Source organism: Gambusia affinis, linkage group LG08 (genome assembly GCF_019740435.1).
Source record: "Gambusia affinis linkage group LG08, SWU_Gaff_1.0, whole genome shotgun sequence".
NCBI classification, from domain to species: domain Eukaryota; kingdom Metazoa; phylum Chordata; class Actinopteri; order Cyprinodontiformes; family Poeciliidae; genus Gambusia; species Gambusia affinis.
This window is the reverse complement of record NC_057875.1, coordinates 17,151,293-17,165,983: the sequence shown is the minus strand read 5'-3', so window position 1 is coordinate 17,165,983 and position 14,691 is coordinate 17,151,293. Positions and strand designations below refer to the sequence as shown.

General features: G+C 36.2%; 1 protein-coding gene across 1 annotated transcript in view; it reads left to right on the top strand.

Annotated features, from left to right (window-relative positions):
• hydin (HYDIN axonemal central pair apparatus protein) overlaps positions 1 to 14,691 on the top strand; it is a 69,979-nt gene that overhangs the window by 4,979 nt on the left and 50,309 nt on the right. The window contains exons 5-16 of the mRNA XM_044123610.1: positions 94 to 228; positions 845 to 1,044; positions 1,494 to 1,618; positions 6,845 to 7,046; positions 7,209 to 7,401; positions 8,409 to 8,508; positions 10,633 to 10,751; positions 12,502 to 12,725; positions 12,886 to 12,953; positions 13,049 to 13,290; positions 13,752 to 13,852; positions 14,293 to 14,428. Of these exons, the coding sequence (XP_043979545.1) occupies positions 94 to 228; positions 845 to 1,044; positions 1,494 to 1,618; positions 6,845 to 7,046; positions 7,209 to 7,401; positions 8,409 to 8,508; positions 10,633 to 10,751; positions 12,502 to 12,725; positions 12,886 to 12,953; positions 13,049 to 13,290; positions 13,752 to 13,852; positions 14,293 to 14,428 (1,845 nt within the window). The remainder of the gene's footprint in view (positions 1 to 93; positions 229 to 844; positions 1,045 to 1,493; positions 1,619 to 6,844; positions 7,047 to 7,208; positions 7,402 to 8,408; positions 8,509 to 10,632; positions 10,752 to 12,501; positions 12,726 to 12,885; positions 12,954 to 13,048; positions 13,291 to 13,751; positions 13,853 to 14,292; positions 14,429 to 14,691) is intronic.

Below are 14,691 nucleotides of genomic sequence, written 5' to 3'. Positions count from 1 at the left end.
ATTGAAACAGATGCGTACAAGCAGGAGTCGATATTAGTACTCTCTGAATTCTACTTTGTTTCAGCTCTTTCAGCAGTTGTTGTTTTGTTTAAGGTTGCACACCCTGTGAAGTTGGAGCAGGATATTTCAGAACAGTTTTACGTGGCGGGTCCAGAGACTGGAAGAAGCAAAATAGCACCAGGAATGACTGCCAATTTTATGGTATTCTTCACCCCACAGGAGAGCAAGGTGCTGTTCCTAATAATATTCACTACAAAATTTGTAGATATTTAAAGTTTTATGTAGATAAAATATTGTGCTTCTGTGAGGATGTATTTAAATGTAGATAACATTTTCTTAGAGAGCTTTGGGATAGCTGTTTGAGGAGACTTGCTGTCAAGTGTAGAAATCTAATTTCACTGTCATAGTTACTATGTTCTTTTTTAAAAGTTATCAGTGATCTTTTTATATGATGATTATGTCCTGACTTTCAGTTTAGTGGTAAGACTTAGGAATCACATCTCTTTATCTGTGGTACTTGTGACTTCCTTGTAAGCTTAATTTTATCTTCATAGCAAAGGCTGTTTCATGTTTGACTGAGGAGTACAAATGCCATATGTGTGTTATTAAAAATTGTAATTCAATCCAGTTGGATTGTTGGGATTTGGCATTCAGATAGGTCTAGTTTTATCTTCATATTAAAGAATCTTTAAGTGGGTAATAACTAATGTAAGAGCTTTTTTTTTTATTTGAGTAAAATGTATGTATAAACTACTTGTGTCTATATATTTTGCTAGAAAAAAAAGTTTTTCATTGGTTTGTCTTTTTAATTTTTGTGTTGTCTGTTTTTTTTGTCTCCATTTAGGACTACAGCCACAGACTGATTTGTGTTTCTCCAACAGAATGTTTTGAGGTTCCAATTCGTGCCATTGGGCCCCGCGCCATACTTGACTTTAAAGATGAGATTCATTTACCTTCTTGTCTAGTGAAAGCATCCACAGAGAAAACTCACTTTGTTTGCAACATAGGCAACTGTAAGACCAATTTCAAGTTGCACACCAAAAGGTTAGAACTAGTACAACATGGCATGATTTCAAATGAGATATTTCTCATACCCTTTATATTCAAAACAGATGTGAATAAAACTGTTCAAAATGAAAAAAAAAAAACAACAAAGAAAAACAAAAACATTTTTTTTCTTAGAAATTCTCCAGGAGCTACAGCAGGCGTGCCCAAAGTGGGTCCTTGAGGGCCGGCATATTGCATGTTTCAGTTCTCTCCCTGGTGGCACCAACAACCTTTTCAGCAGGTCAATGTTCTTCTTAGGCCTTCTAACGAGCCATCATCTGATATAGGTGCGTTAAACCAGGGAGAAAACTAAAACATGCAGGATGCCGGCCCTCCAGGACCCACTTTGGGCACCCCTGAGCTACAGTGTCTGGAAACATTGCATAAGATTACAATAATCACAGATTTATGTCTCAATCGTTCATGGCCGATTTTGTTGTTAACAGGCCTTTTTCAGTGACACCCACTGCTGATATTCTCGATGTTGGAGAAGGCATCCAGGTGACTGTGGTTTTCAAGCCCAAGAAAGTCGGACAGTTCCAGGAAGACCTCATCCTGCAGTACGACACTGGTGAGGCTCATTTCAGCTTATTATCAAAATGTCCATTATTTCCAAATATTTTTCTTTTACTGTCCTTTTGAAGTTAACCTAGGTAATATTGAAAATATTCCAAATTGCAATTCAGTGGGAATTATAGCAATTAAAGGGAATTAATTTATGATATTACTGCATGTGGGGGTATGACCTCTTCAGCACCTTCCTGATCAAGTTCACTTGCATAAAATATTGTTGTTTAGTCAACATTATGCTAAAATATATATTTTCTTCATATTTATAATCCTTTCTTTCTTCCCATTTGTATAAAGTCCAATAAAAACTGGTTCAATCCGGTGAAATGCTTCCAATGTAGAATTAGAACAAAAACAAACTTTAATTTTGAGAACATTATAGTGATTTCATTTTTACTGTAATTATTGGTGTTATTTCATCTAAAACAAAATTCTTGAGGTGAACTAACGGAGAGGCAACACACTTTCAGAGATTGTTATACATTTATTTGACAGACCTTGAAACGTATGTCTATTCATGTTAAACTTGGTGTCATTTAACATGAATGTTAACTCAGAGAGAACTCTCCTATAATTTTGTAACATTAAATATGGCCGATAAATATAATCTATTTTAATATTAATTATATGTATGAGTGGTCTAAAAGGCACAAATTGAGACTAGAAATTTAGTTTGCAGCTTACATAAAATAGAACTGGAAAGGAGAAAATGTATTTGCTGTAGTCATGAGGATAAACACCTTAATAAGATTCTGAAACTAGCAATGACCCTAAAGCAAAGCAGAGTTGCTGCACACCATTAACACCCAAACACTCAAACACAGATTCACAATAAGAGAAGTGGCAATAATTTATTTACTGCATGTCAGATTTGTTAGATGGGCTTTTGGTTTTATTTCCTGTTTTTATGTCACACTATCTTCACAGCCTTGCAAATAGATTCCCTAAGGTTATTAACTCACCGTGCATACACAGTTGTGTCCAACCTTTGGTCTGTACTGTATGTTCAGCTAATAGCAATGAGTACAAAATGTATTGTTTTGTCTGCTTTACTGACATGGATCCTGGTTACTGTTCTATCTTTATCCTGCTCTTTTAAAACACCTCCTGATAGACCGTGTTGAAATCTGAAGTCATCATAAAAAGCATCAGAGCCATTAAAACACCAAAATCACATAAGGATAGTTTCTGTATCAATATGTTGTGTTTTGACTCTACCAGTACTGATTGTCTTTTGCAATAAAATCAACAAATTTATTATGAGATAAAAGCATTGATTGAAATTTTAATCAGTGCTTCAATCAACGATTATTACATGTAAGTCAAGTTTATTTGTCTAGCTGTCTTTCAGCAACAGAACCCAGAGCCTGAGCTCCATAAGAAGTCTTGTTTTTGGAAAAGGGTCATGGCTAGACTGTAGAAATGAATGAAATATAAATGGAAGTCATTTCAAAGACCTTGTGACATAAAAAGATGTGAACGTGTGTATGTTTGAAGTATTTTGTCTTGTGTGTGTTGCCCTGTCAGAGAGCAAGAATCTGCCTGCTGTCACCCGGTTGAGCAAGTGAGATGGATGGATGGATGGATGAATGGATATTGAATGAAAGACCTTTGACCTTTCTGCCATGCAGTGTAAAAGCTTGGTTTAAGAGTTTTGTACAAGTTTTTCTCTGCAGTGAGATTTTGTTTTTTACTAAGGAAAAGCAACCGTTCATCTGCTAGCTAAATGCTGGGGGCTAAAAATAGTGACTTCAAAACATAGACAGATTAAGGACTGGGATAAATAAGCTCTAGTTCTGACCCAGGCTGGTCACATAAGTCTCTTTGAAAGCTATTTTCAGACTTACTGAATCCTGTGATGTTTTACGCATGCCAAAAAGAGAAAAATAGTTTAATCATGTTAGCTATGCATCATCAAGGTAGACATATTTCTCCTTTTAATAACCATGTGTGTGAAATACTGCTAATCCTTTTTCTTTTTTATTTGATGGGGAATAGATTCTTCGTCCATCTTCGAATCTATTCGTAGATAGATTCGCGGATAAAACATATGCAAATGTTTTATCTTAGCATATTTTAAGTTTGATAACATTTCCTTACAGTAGAGTACGCATAGAAAATATAATAACATTTCAAATTTTAAGTTGTTGAAGCCGAAAACATCCAAATTAGTTTCCAAATTGAAGCATGGTCAGTACAAACTGTACAAAGTGGTGAAATGACCAGCACCTGAACAAAGCAGAAAAATAGATTGCACAGTTCATCTGTGCATGTCAGTATGTTGCTTTGCATGCACACTGGGACACACTGCATCATATCTGCCGCTTTCTGTTCAGAGCCAGTGCAGGTCTAAAAATGTTACAGCTTCCTTTGCTGTCTTATTTTAATTGTGGGGTGTTTTAAAATCTTTGTTGTGTCTTGAAAACATCAGACTTTGTCGCTGCTACTGATTTTAAGCACAAGATGGACAGCGCGTAGGGATTGCTGAATCATTCACTTTGACAGGTCTGCAGCACTGATGGGACTCTGATGGTTGTTTGCAAGCACAGCAAACAACTTAAGAAAAGGCAGCATACACCAACAAAACATACAGGCGTTCAGAATCAAGCATGTGTGGATAGTTGTACTCTCCCACAAACCTCCTGCGGCATCTGCAGTAATCAATGTATTGAGGGAACTGATGAGCCCTGCTGCTGTGTTCTCAAAGAAATTATGAGGAAAGAAAGCCAGCAGGAGGAGAATGGGGTAAGAGATGTCCGTGATGAAAGCTGAGCAATAAGCTGTAGCTCTCCCTGCCTGTCAGCTCCTGTCATAACATCACAGTCCTGTGAGATAATTGCTTTTCTCTCTGTATCCCACAATTCTTGTTTCTCTTCCTCTCATTTCCTTCCATCATTCATCGTCCACCTCATATGTTATGGTTTTTTTTTTTTTTGCTTCTAGTAATTTGATGATATCACAACAATTTACAGACATTCCATGCAGAAATAAACCAGCCTTTCTGTGGCTTATTCTCTTGTACACGATAGAAATGTCTGTGGTAATTAGAAGCAAACTTGAACACTCTTTATGTATTCACTTTTAATTACAAGCAGATTTTACTAATCTACATTTATCCAAATCAAATATTCCTTGTCTAACAAAAACTTTATTCACTGTTTGCCTTCTAAATATTTTATTTCATTTCAGAACATCTCTACAAGTCGATAATAGAAACTTTTTCAGATTCTAGTCACCTATCATTCCTTATAAAATCTAGCAAGAGATGGATTGGATTATTTTCTTTATCTCTATTGAGCAAACCTTTAAACCTTAATAGATTTTCGAATTAAAACTTTTCCCCTTTTTGAAGGATTTTGAATCTTATTGATTGGTCACTGGCTTTTACTAGGTATTTTTTCTGAAACAGCCAGCTGTCTCAGATATCAGAACCTTATGTTTTTTTCTTTAGGTCCACTTATTTTAATTTGTGGCTTTAGTTATTAACATTCAAGAACATCTCAGAATGGCTGAGCTTTCTGTTCCCAAAATGTTAAATGATTCATTTGAATAAAATTGTGGAAAAGAGCTCATTTAGATAGATAAATGCTATGAAAAAGGCAACGAAAGATGCTGCTTAGACCAACAACTGGGATTTTACAAAAAGTATTTCTTGCTTTGGTCTTGTGATTCAAATTGTTTGCTGGCTTAAGATAACTACAAGGAAAATAAAACATAATGTTTTAAAATGTGGCGACTGCCTGCAGACTACTGGCTTTTATGTTCATTGAGGTAGAACAAAAAGACATAGCTGTGTCTGATATTGAATTTGAAAGTCCACGCTAAAATAGAATTCAATTTTTCAATTTGTGTTGGAATGGCAATTATGTTTGATTCATGATTATTCTCCTCATACTGTTCATTCAGTAAATTTGAATACGCGTTCCAACTAGGCTTGTCAGATTAAGCATACATTTTGAAAATAATGTTTAATCAGGAATTAATCATGTTTTTGAATAAGCCCATATTTTTGTCTTAAAATGTTTTTTTATACATCTCGTGTAATATTCTGATGTTAAATGTGTTTCAAACTGGATTGTCTTGGACCTTGCAAATCCAATTCTTTCTCTACTGAACTGAGCAGACATTTATCTAGCAATCTTAGACGTGCTTCAGAAGTGACTCACATCAAAGAGATTTTATCTGTTAAAAAACTAGATAGTGTGTTACAGTGAGAAAAATCACTATCACTGAGCTGCTTGCAATTTTATTTTATTTTTTTACTTTTTTCATCTTATTACAAACCACAGAAGCAAAAGGCCACAGCCAAATGTGTTCAATCAGAATTTTTCTTTTATCATTACCAGAATAACAGTGTAACTCTGCATGTATCCAGATGTACCCACAATAGAATACTTTAATTTTAGTGGAAATTTGAACAAGAGACGTACACCAAAACAAGGACTAAAAGAAAATAATTTCGCCTTCATGCGTAAATTGCATTGTCTCTGATTTGAATGTAAACAAAGAGTTACTAAATTTACATGGCTCCTTGTTCTTGGTGGCTTTATACAAAACCTGATTTTGCATCTTTTTTTCCTGGTTGTTGCTTTAATCAAGGACAAACTCAAAAATTAACTTGGTTTACTCAACAACAGCTATCGACAAAAAGGTGTATTCTGTCCAAATAAATGTTATAAAAGTCTACCCTCAGCAGCTAGTCTTACACCATTTAGTTGATATATCTGCATTTGATGCTTCTTGTAGCCATGTATCGTTCTCCGACACATTTGGTGAACGGTTTCCGCAGGTCGCTGCTTTTAGGGGTGAGATCTCTGAGGGATTTCTTGTATACAGTCGTCTGCAAGACTTGAGCCATTGTCCTGTTCCTATGTCTAGTTCTGCTTCAGTTTTAATAATTTTTTTTTTTACAGTTGTCTCACATTGTCCTCAAGCACCTTCTTATACACCTGAAACAGACAATTTTATTTATGTCTGACTTAAAGTTATGGTCTTTGTTGAAGTTGCTATAATTTGTTCATTTTTATATTTCCTTTAGTTACATGGTTTTTTTTAAACATGTAATGAATTTAAGAAATCTTATTTGTTTTATAAAGTGAAGGTGGTAAAAATCACTCCATCTCACCCTTCTTATCAAGCTAATGAAAGAACTAAAAAAGATAAAAAGCACTGGTTTTACTACTTAAACTTTTAACACGATTGCTTGTTTTCTATATCTTTTTCTCAGGTGAAGACGTCCACATCAGTTTGTTTGGGACTGCGGAGGAACTGAACATCTGTCTTCAACCTGAGCCTGTAATTCTGAGCAAGACTTATATCTCCCTGACCAGCTCTGAGACAGTATCACTCACCAACTGCAGTGACATTCCTCTTCAGTACCATTGGAAATTGTCGCCAAGTCAGACAAAAGATGACCTGTACTTATTCAGGTTTGGATTAGAAAAAGCTTAAAATGCACACACTCAAGCTTTATTACTGCATTCACTTTCTGTCTGTCAGCAGCTTTTTGCTCTTCTCATGAGCCAGTTTTTCCACTTTGGCCCACCTTACTTACACTTTGTATTCCGTTTCACCTTCTGTCCACTCTCCAGGGAGAACGCTGTGCTTCAGCAGGAGGAGGAGAAAAGGGAGGAAAATGTATGTCGACCTATTCAGTCTGAGTCCGACCCCATAGCGATCCATCAACCCCTGCTGCTGTCCCAAAGCCTGCAGGAGAGCAAAAGCCATGCTGCAAAGGACTGCCCTTCTACACTTTCACTCAACGGCATAACACTGGAGCCAGTGGTGTGTTTGGATTTTCACTTCTTCACTGTACTATCCTTTCATTCTTTTTTTTATTGAACCACTAATTGTTTTCACCTTACAACTTACGATATTATTACCATAAGTTTTACAGTTGATACAGTACAGTCAGGAAAGTACCATTCTCCAGACAACTGCCAAACCAACTTGTCTGCAGGACTGCCAGTGATAGAGGAATGATTTGCCACTCCAGGGGACACTTCTGTAGTGCTTTAGAGTGCAGCAGTGACTTGTCCAGCACTGTTGAATGTCATGATTAGCATTATTGCACACAAGGATGTTAGACTTGGATACATCATTTCAGTCATGGAAGCTCATTCCCATGAAGCTCTTTACACTGTCCTTGAGCTAATCTGAAGGCCTTGTGAAGTTTGTAGTTATTGATTTTGCAAAAAGTTGGCCAACCCTGCATGCTGTGCATCAACATCAGTCAACCCCAGTTTGTGATTTTATGTGACCTACAGCTTCGTAGTATAGTTGCTGTGTGTGTGTGGGGGTGCAGGTGCGTGTGTGTGTGTGCTGTGGGTGGGGGGAACAGGGTCAAGGAGTGTGTGTGTTTATGTATTTCAAGCACGTTTGAGAGATAGTAGACTGAATGCCTGGGAAAGATTGGTGAAAAAAGAATGAACTGTGTAGTTTAGTCAATACACAATGTGTATTCAGCAGGAATACACATTGTGTACAATCAATAATTGATTGATTGTCTAGACAATCAATCAATTATTGATTGTCTAGACAATTATTGATTCAGCTGCAATATTCTAGGCTCCAGTTTTCTGCTTGTATTTTTATGCAAAGTAATGATAAGATATTTGGAAAAAATAGTAGTGAACACAAACACTTTTTTAAACTCCTAACACATATACCGGTAAATACACCGCTCACACAGTTCTTGGTGTGTCAAGTTCAGGACCAGTAATAGGCATCACTGTTTTCTGTTTCACATCTGCATCATGATTTCACTAAATCAATGATAATTTTTGCTTCAGATGGGAGAGCTTTGGCCTAACACTACAGCAAACTTTCTGATTGTCTTCAAGCCAGAGGAGGCAAAAGTTTACCAACACACCGTTTATTGTGATGTCACAGGTTAGTAGATATGACTTTAGCTTTTTACTAGTTTTGGAATAGAAATTGCAATATACCTACTTACATGTAGTGTTTTAAATGTTTATATTTCTGTATTTTTTTATGTTAGTATTATTTTTTATATTAGTAGAATGTATGTCAAAGGATTTAGGTAACAAACGTGGTAGAAGTTTTGATCAGAAATTATTCAGAAATTTGTCTAGAAAGTTGAATGTAGGAGTGACGTCACATCTCGCTTAATATGATATTTGAAGACAGAAAACAGGGAGATTTGCTTATTTGTTTTGTGCAAGCAATATGAAATGTAGAAATAGTTGGCATAAATTCAAATTTAATATTTAGAAATATGGTGGAAGGATCAAGAACTCTGGAAATTATTTTTTTTTTATAACGAATTTTGAGTACATAGTCATAAATGTTGATAGAATCTCTTAAAAAAGTTAATTCTACTCTGTAAATATAAGGAATTTGTAAATACAATTTCTTTCATGATGAAAGCTATCTTCAAACTAGTAATGAATCTTTTGGTTTGGTAGTTCTTCAGCACCTTGAAGCTGGCTGTTTTTACAACTTGAGGCTCAGTGCACATCCCTCCTGCTCTGTAAATTGATAGCTTTGGTTTTCTCATAAAAGATTCCCCTTCCCCCCCTGAGAGTCTGTGCCGACAAAGGTTAGACAGACAAAAATGAGTCTCTGTAGCAAACTACAAGTTTGGCTGTAAACGGAGTGTCCTTCATGTTTCTTTCCCTCTCCCAGTCAGCAGAACACAATTCACTCATTTGTGTATATGTTTTATTGATTAAAGGAGTTATTCGTGCTTCTACTTGTTATTATTCATATTATTTTACTTCATGGGGCAACTGCACTACTTCAGCTGTATTTCATACTGTAATGTTAAATCTGTCCAACATGAAAACAAGAAAAAGCAGCTTCATCCCTGTGTGTGAGCAGCCACTTAAGTGCAATTTGTTGAACAATTATATCATCTTAGTGGCACTGAAAAGCAGTTGACAACTTTGCATGTGGCCTTCTTTTGTCTCCTTTGAGCCGGATTCCAAATTTCCATAAATTTCCATGGCAAGTGAGGATCTGACCAACTAATATGACATTTGTTCTGTAAAGCATTGTGACCTAGAAAATAATGAAGCAAAACAAGCATCTATACTCATAGACAAAAGCTTGTCACTCACACCAACGTTGATTTACGTTTGAATATTTTCGGAATTATGTATTCTGTCTTGTTTCGAAACCTGATATTTGAGAACTAACACCAGATTCTCTGCTGGGTAAAGATCTGGATAGTTTCACAAGCACAGAAATACAGATCATCAACTGACTACTTGAATACTTGTTAGCTCGTCCTTGGTGTCTCGTTGCTGTTTTTGTCCCCTTTCTTGTCACAAGAGTGGCCTCCATATGTTGGCTCATCTTTTTGCATGTAGGACACACTTACACTTTTTTGTTGTTGATGGTGTCATTCTAGCCCTTAGCCAGGCCTGGTACTTCCTAGGCAGTGTTGAGTGTATTGCAACTTTCTTCACCATAACTGACTCTCTTCACATGAAGTTCTTGATTGTCTAGACAATTATTGATTCAGCTGCAATATTCTAGGCTCCAGTTTCCTGCTTGTGAGGCCATTTTTATGCAAAGTAATGATGACTTCACACTTTTGTTTGGAGATAACCATTGCTAACACAATTAGACAGTAAATAAAATTACATCTGGCCCCTCTTCTGTAGCAGTCGGTCTGCTGATTATAGTGATTTCAGCTGGGCTCGTCTAGAGCTACATCTATGTTAATGATATAATAAAAAATAAATAAAATTAGCCTTGAGAAAAAATACAATGACTGCCGGTAAAATAAATGGTAAATCTATTAAAATGCTAAATATATTTTGTCATTAAAGTCAACAATTTAAGCAAATTGACATCTGGATTATCCCAGTAAAATCCCAGTAAAATCAACATCAGTGCAAACATATTTCAGAGTTTGTAAAACACAGCATTTGCATCAGTGCCCAAACTCTTGGCAAAGATAGCCAACTACCTGTAGCTCTTAAATTTGTTACACAGAAAACATAGAAATTGAATTGTTACTGTCAATGTCCTATTGTCTCTGTTCAGGCAAGCAATCACCGTTACCCCTTCGGATCAAAGGTGAAGGTCTTGGACCAAAACTCAAGCTCAACTATAACCTGATGAACATAAGAAATGTGTTTATAGGTGACAAAGATCATTATGAGGTAAGAACTAGAAGAGCAAGTTAGAACTGTCAAAGTTGCTGTTAATGTGAACATGTCATGCTTTTAAAATCCCAATTCCAGTGACATTAGGATATTGTGTAAAGCATAAATAAAACAGAATATGATGATATACAAATCCTTTTCAAAAGTATATTCAATTTATTTCACTACAAGGACGAGATATTTAATGTTCAAATGTATTATCTTTGTTTTGATGCCTGCAACACATTCCAAAAAATATGTTGATTTGTAAATCATCATATTCTCTGTTTATTTATGTTTTACACAATGTCCCAATTTTTTGGGAATTTTTTTGCAAATCCCCCCTTTTCACATTTCAGTCATTCATTGAAGGGCTTCACAAAAACAAAGATGACTTTCCCCACTGATGTGGGTAAATTTTTTGGAAAAATTAAATATAGCCAGGCACTTTGAAGATTTTCTGATGCTGGTTGATGGCATAATTAATTTTGACGTATCCACTTGTGGCTGCAGTATCCTTGAACTTGAACTACAAAAGGGTTTTGAGAAAGAAAAATGGTGGATTTGCAAAATTGGTTAGTCCGAAGTCCATGACCTTGTTTAGTAGGTCAGTTAAAAATCTGAAAAGTGTGTTGGACATTTGTATTGTGCCCCTTTACTCTGATACTGCTTACTGAAAAACTGGTGCAATCAGTGGCTTTATAAAAGTCATTTATTATCAAAGTCCAGAAGTGTTGTTTAATCTCTGCGTGAATAGAGCTGCTCTGTGAAGAGAACAAACGGCATCGTGAAGAGGCAGCAGACCTGTCAGGGATAAAGTAGTGAACAAATTTTAACGAATGTTGTGTTATAAAACAATATCTGTTCAGTCCATCTTCTGTGACATGAAGCAGTAAGTCAGAACTACAAAACCTACTGAGACATCATTGTGCACCAAAACTGACAGGCCAGGCAAAGTAGACATTAATGTGAAAAGCAGCCACATGGCACATGGTATCTCTGGAGGAGCAGTAGGGAGAGCGAATCTGTTGATGTGCTGATATATTAGACGTGCACTCAATAAATCTGGTCTTTAAAGAATAGGGTAAAGAATAAGTCAATTGAAAGAAAAACCTGTTTGAGGTTGCAAATGTACTGGGTTTCCACCAGAGAACTTGCTAAGTCTGCTGGTTTGGGCACTATGGCAATTCACCCACTTTAAACCCATCTTCAGTGTCACTGTTACTGGTGAATAAAAATCTCTTTTTAAACAAACAAGCCGCACTTATCCTGGTGAGGGAGCAAGTAAAGCCTGGTGGCCCACCAAGGTCATAATACCGGGACAAAGCCTGGGTTCACCTTTTACCAGGACAATGCTTAACATATTGTTCTGACACATTCATACAATCGGCGCATGTATGTGTCAGAATGTCCCAGACCTAAATAAAATTGAAAATGTGTGGTAAGACTGGAGATTTGCCGTTCACAGAAGTCTCATCCAATCTGACAGCTAATTTACAAATAAGAATAGGTAAAAGAATGTTCAGGTTTAATTACATTGAAGGTGGCCCTACAAAGTATTCTCATTTCACTCAGAATCTGTTTAGAAAATTAAGTCAATGTTGTCAGTCCAAGTTAAGTGAGTTTGAACTTTTTTCCACTCTACTGAACTCATCCATATGAGTTCGTAGCCTTGCATCACGGAACGTCCATCAAAAGTTTTATGTAAAACATAATTTTTCTCTGCAATGGGACTAGTGACAAAATTGTTTTTTGTTGTTTTTTTTAGCTGGAGATGACAAACAAGGGACTAATTGATGCCCCTTTCAAGTTTTCTTGCCCTAAGACCAAGTTTGGCCAGTGTTTTTCCATCTGTCCCAAGGAAGGTGTTGTTCCCCCTGGGATCTGCCAGGCTGTAGAAATCACTTTTCACTGTCGGACCCTGGGAAGCTTTTCTGAGGATTTGCTGTTAACTGTCACAGGACAGCCTCAATCTCAAACCCTAACTTTCAGGTGAAGATGACATGTCAACATACTGTCTAAGTTAATTACAGAGACAATCAGTATTTAAGGTTGTTAAAGTGTTTATGTTTTAGCAAAAGTGGTCAATTTTGAATATGTTTTCAAATATTTTAGAGGTTGCTTACATGTTTTCTGCCTTTCTTTACTTCAGGGGTTGTGTAATTGGCCCCACGTTCCACTTCAATGTGTATGAACTAAATTTTGGCGACGTAGCATTTGGTAAGTCACCTTGAAGATCAAAACATCAATCAACCTAGTTTCATTCACTATACTAATGTTCATTTCCATATTTTATAAAATACTTCTTCCTATAGGTTTTCCAGCAACACAGACATGTACCCTTTTCAACACATCATTTGTTCCAATGACTTTTGCTTTACATGTCATGGGGGACGGAGTGGGGCCTCGTAGCATTAGCAGTGCCAAACAGGTGTCTGATTCATCTCCAAAGAGTTGGCAAGGAAATCCACCTTGGGGCCGTTGTCTCCAACCAGTGGAGTTTACTGTCAGTCCAGCAACTGGCACTGTGGATGCCATGTCTGATGTCAGCATCAAGGTACCGTCATAATGACACTGCAGCAGTTTGACATTTGGCTGGTCTAATTTCTAACTTAGTGGGCACCAAATTGATAATGCCTTTTAATTTTCCTTTTAATTTACTTAAAAGTAAATGTCCCATGTAGATTATGTTCTGTTCCAAAGATGTCTTCTTGTGTAAAACTCATGTTTTATCGTGTTACGTAAACATAGTGCAATTGTAATAGTTTCTAGTGTTTCAGAAGCCGTACTGAAATTATTTTAAACTGATGAATTCAAACTTAATTCACGTAATTTAAATTATTGAGGATAAATGTTATATTTCCCAGTTTTTGTAGATTGTTTCAGGAAGCGGAACTAATTTGTACCCATTTTGTGGGGTCAAATAATGATTTCCCTCTGTGTTGATGTAAAATAAGTGAAAATTAACATCCCTATAAACATTTTCCTTTTTCTTCCATGTTTCAAATGTGTGATTAGGTCACTCTGTGCTCAAACACATTGAAGAAATATTCAGTGGCGCTAGCAGTAGATGTTGAAGGTGTCGGAGAGGAAATCATGATTTTGCCTATCAATGCCAGGTTCGACACACTCACTGCTGACACCAGAAACATGCTCAGAAAATTCTTGAATAAATACAATTTTTCTCTTTTTCTGTTACTCTGTTGCATTTAACTTTATCACAAACTAATGCTCAGTCAGTGCTTTAGATCTTTTTGTATCCATTCCCAGATTGCACTTTAAATCAAGGCTAGAATCCAATGGGGAGAGTAGTTTTTATTTTGACAACAAACATGGTTTAATTTGGCTAAAACAAGGTGATGTTGCTGTTTTTTGTTGATTAATATAAAGAGAATAAACAGAGATCTGATTTCAGACCATTTTCAGAGAAAATGTTATTAATCATTTTAAAATGTTGGTTTTGGTAATTGGGAGAACAAATATTGTCCTGATCACAGGTGAATTCTATGTCTTCTCTTTTTTTCTTCATTTTTATTCTTCATGTTTTCTGTTTTTACAGTTGTGTTGTGCCTGTGATTGAGGTTGAACCTTCCATTTTGGACTTCCAAAGATGCTACCTAGAACTTCCCTATGAAAAGAATTTGCGGCTGATCAACTGTAGCAATTTTCCTGCTTGTTATGGTGTCCTGGATCAGGTGATTGGTATTAGAATCAGGCTTTATTGTTATGCATATTGCAACAAAATGACCCAAGTGTGCAGAATATTACATTTAGTAAGATGCTTGACATGCCAGGTTTTTTCAGCTGTCTTTGACTGATTGCTATTTTACAACTATATCACTGGGGTGAAATTAAAAGAAAGATTGCTGTTCTGTTAGCTTCTCAGTGTTTACAGACACCATTAGACGTAGTTGTTTCTCTGCCAATAGCACATTTAGCAGCAAATAAATGAGGTTGA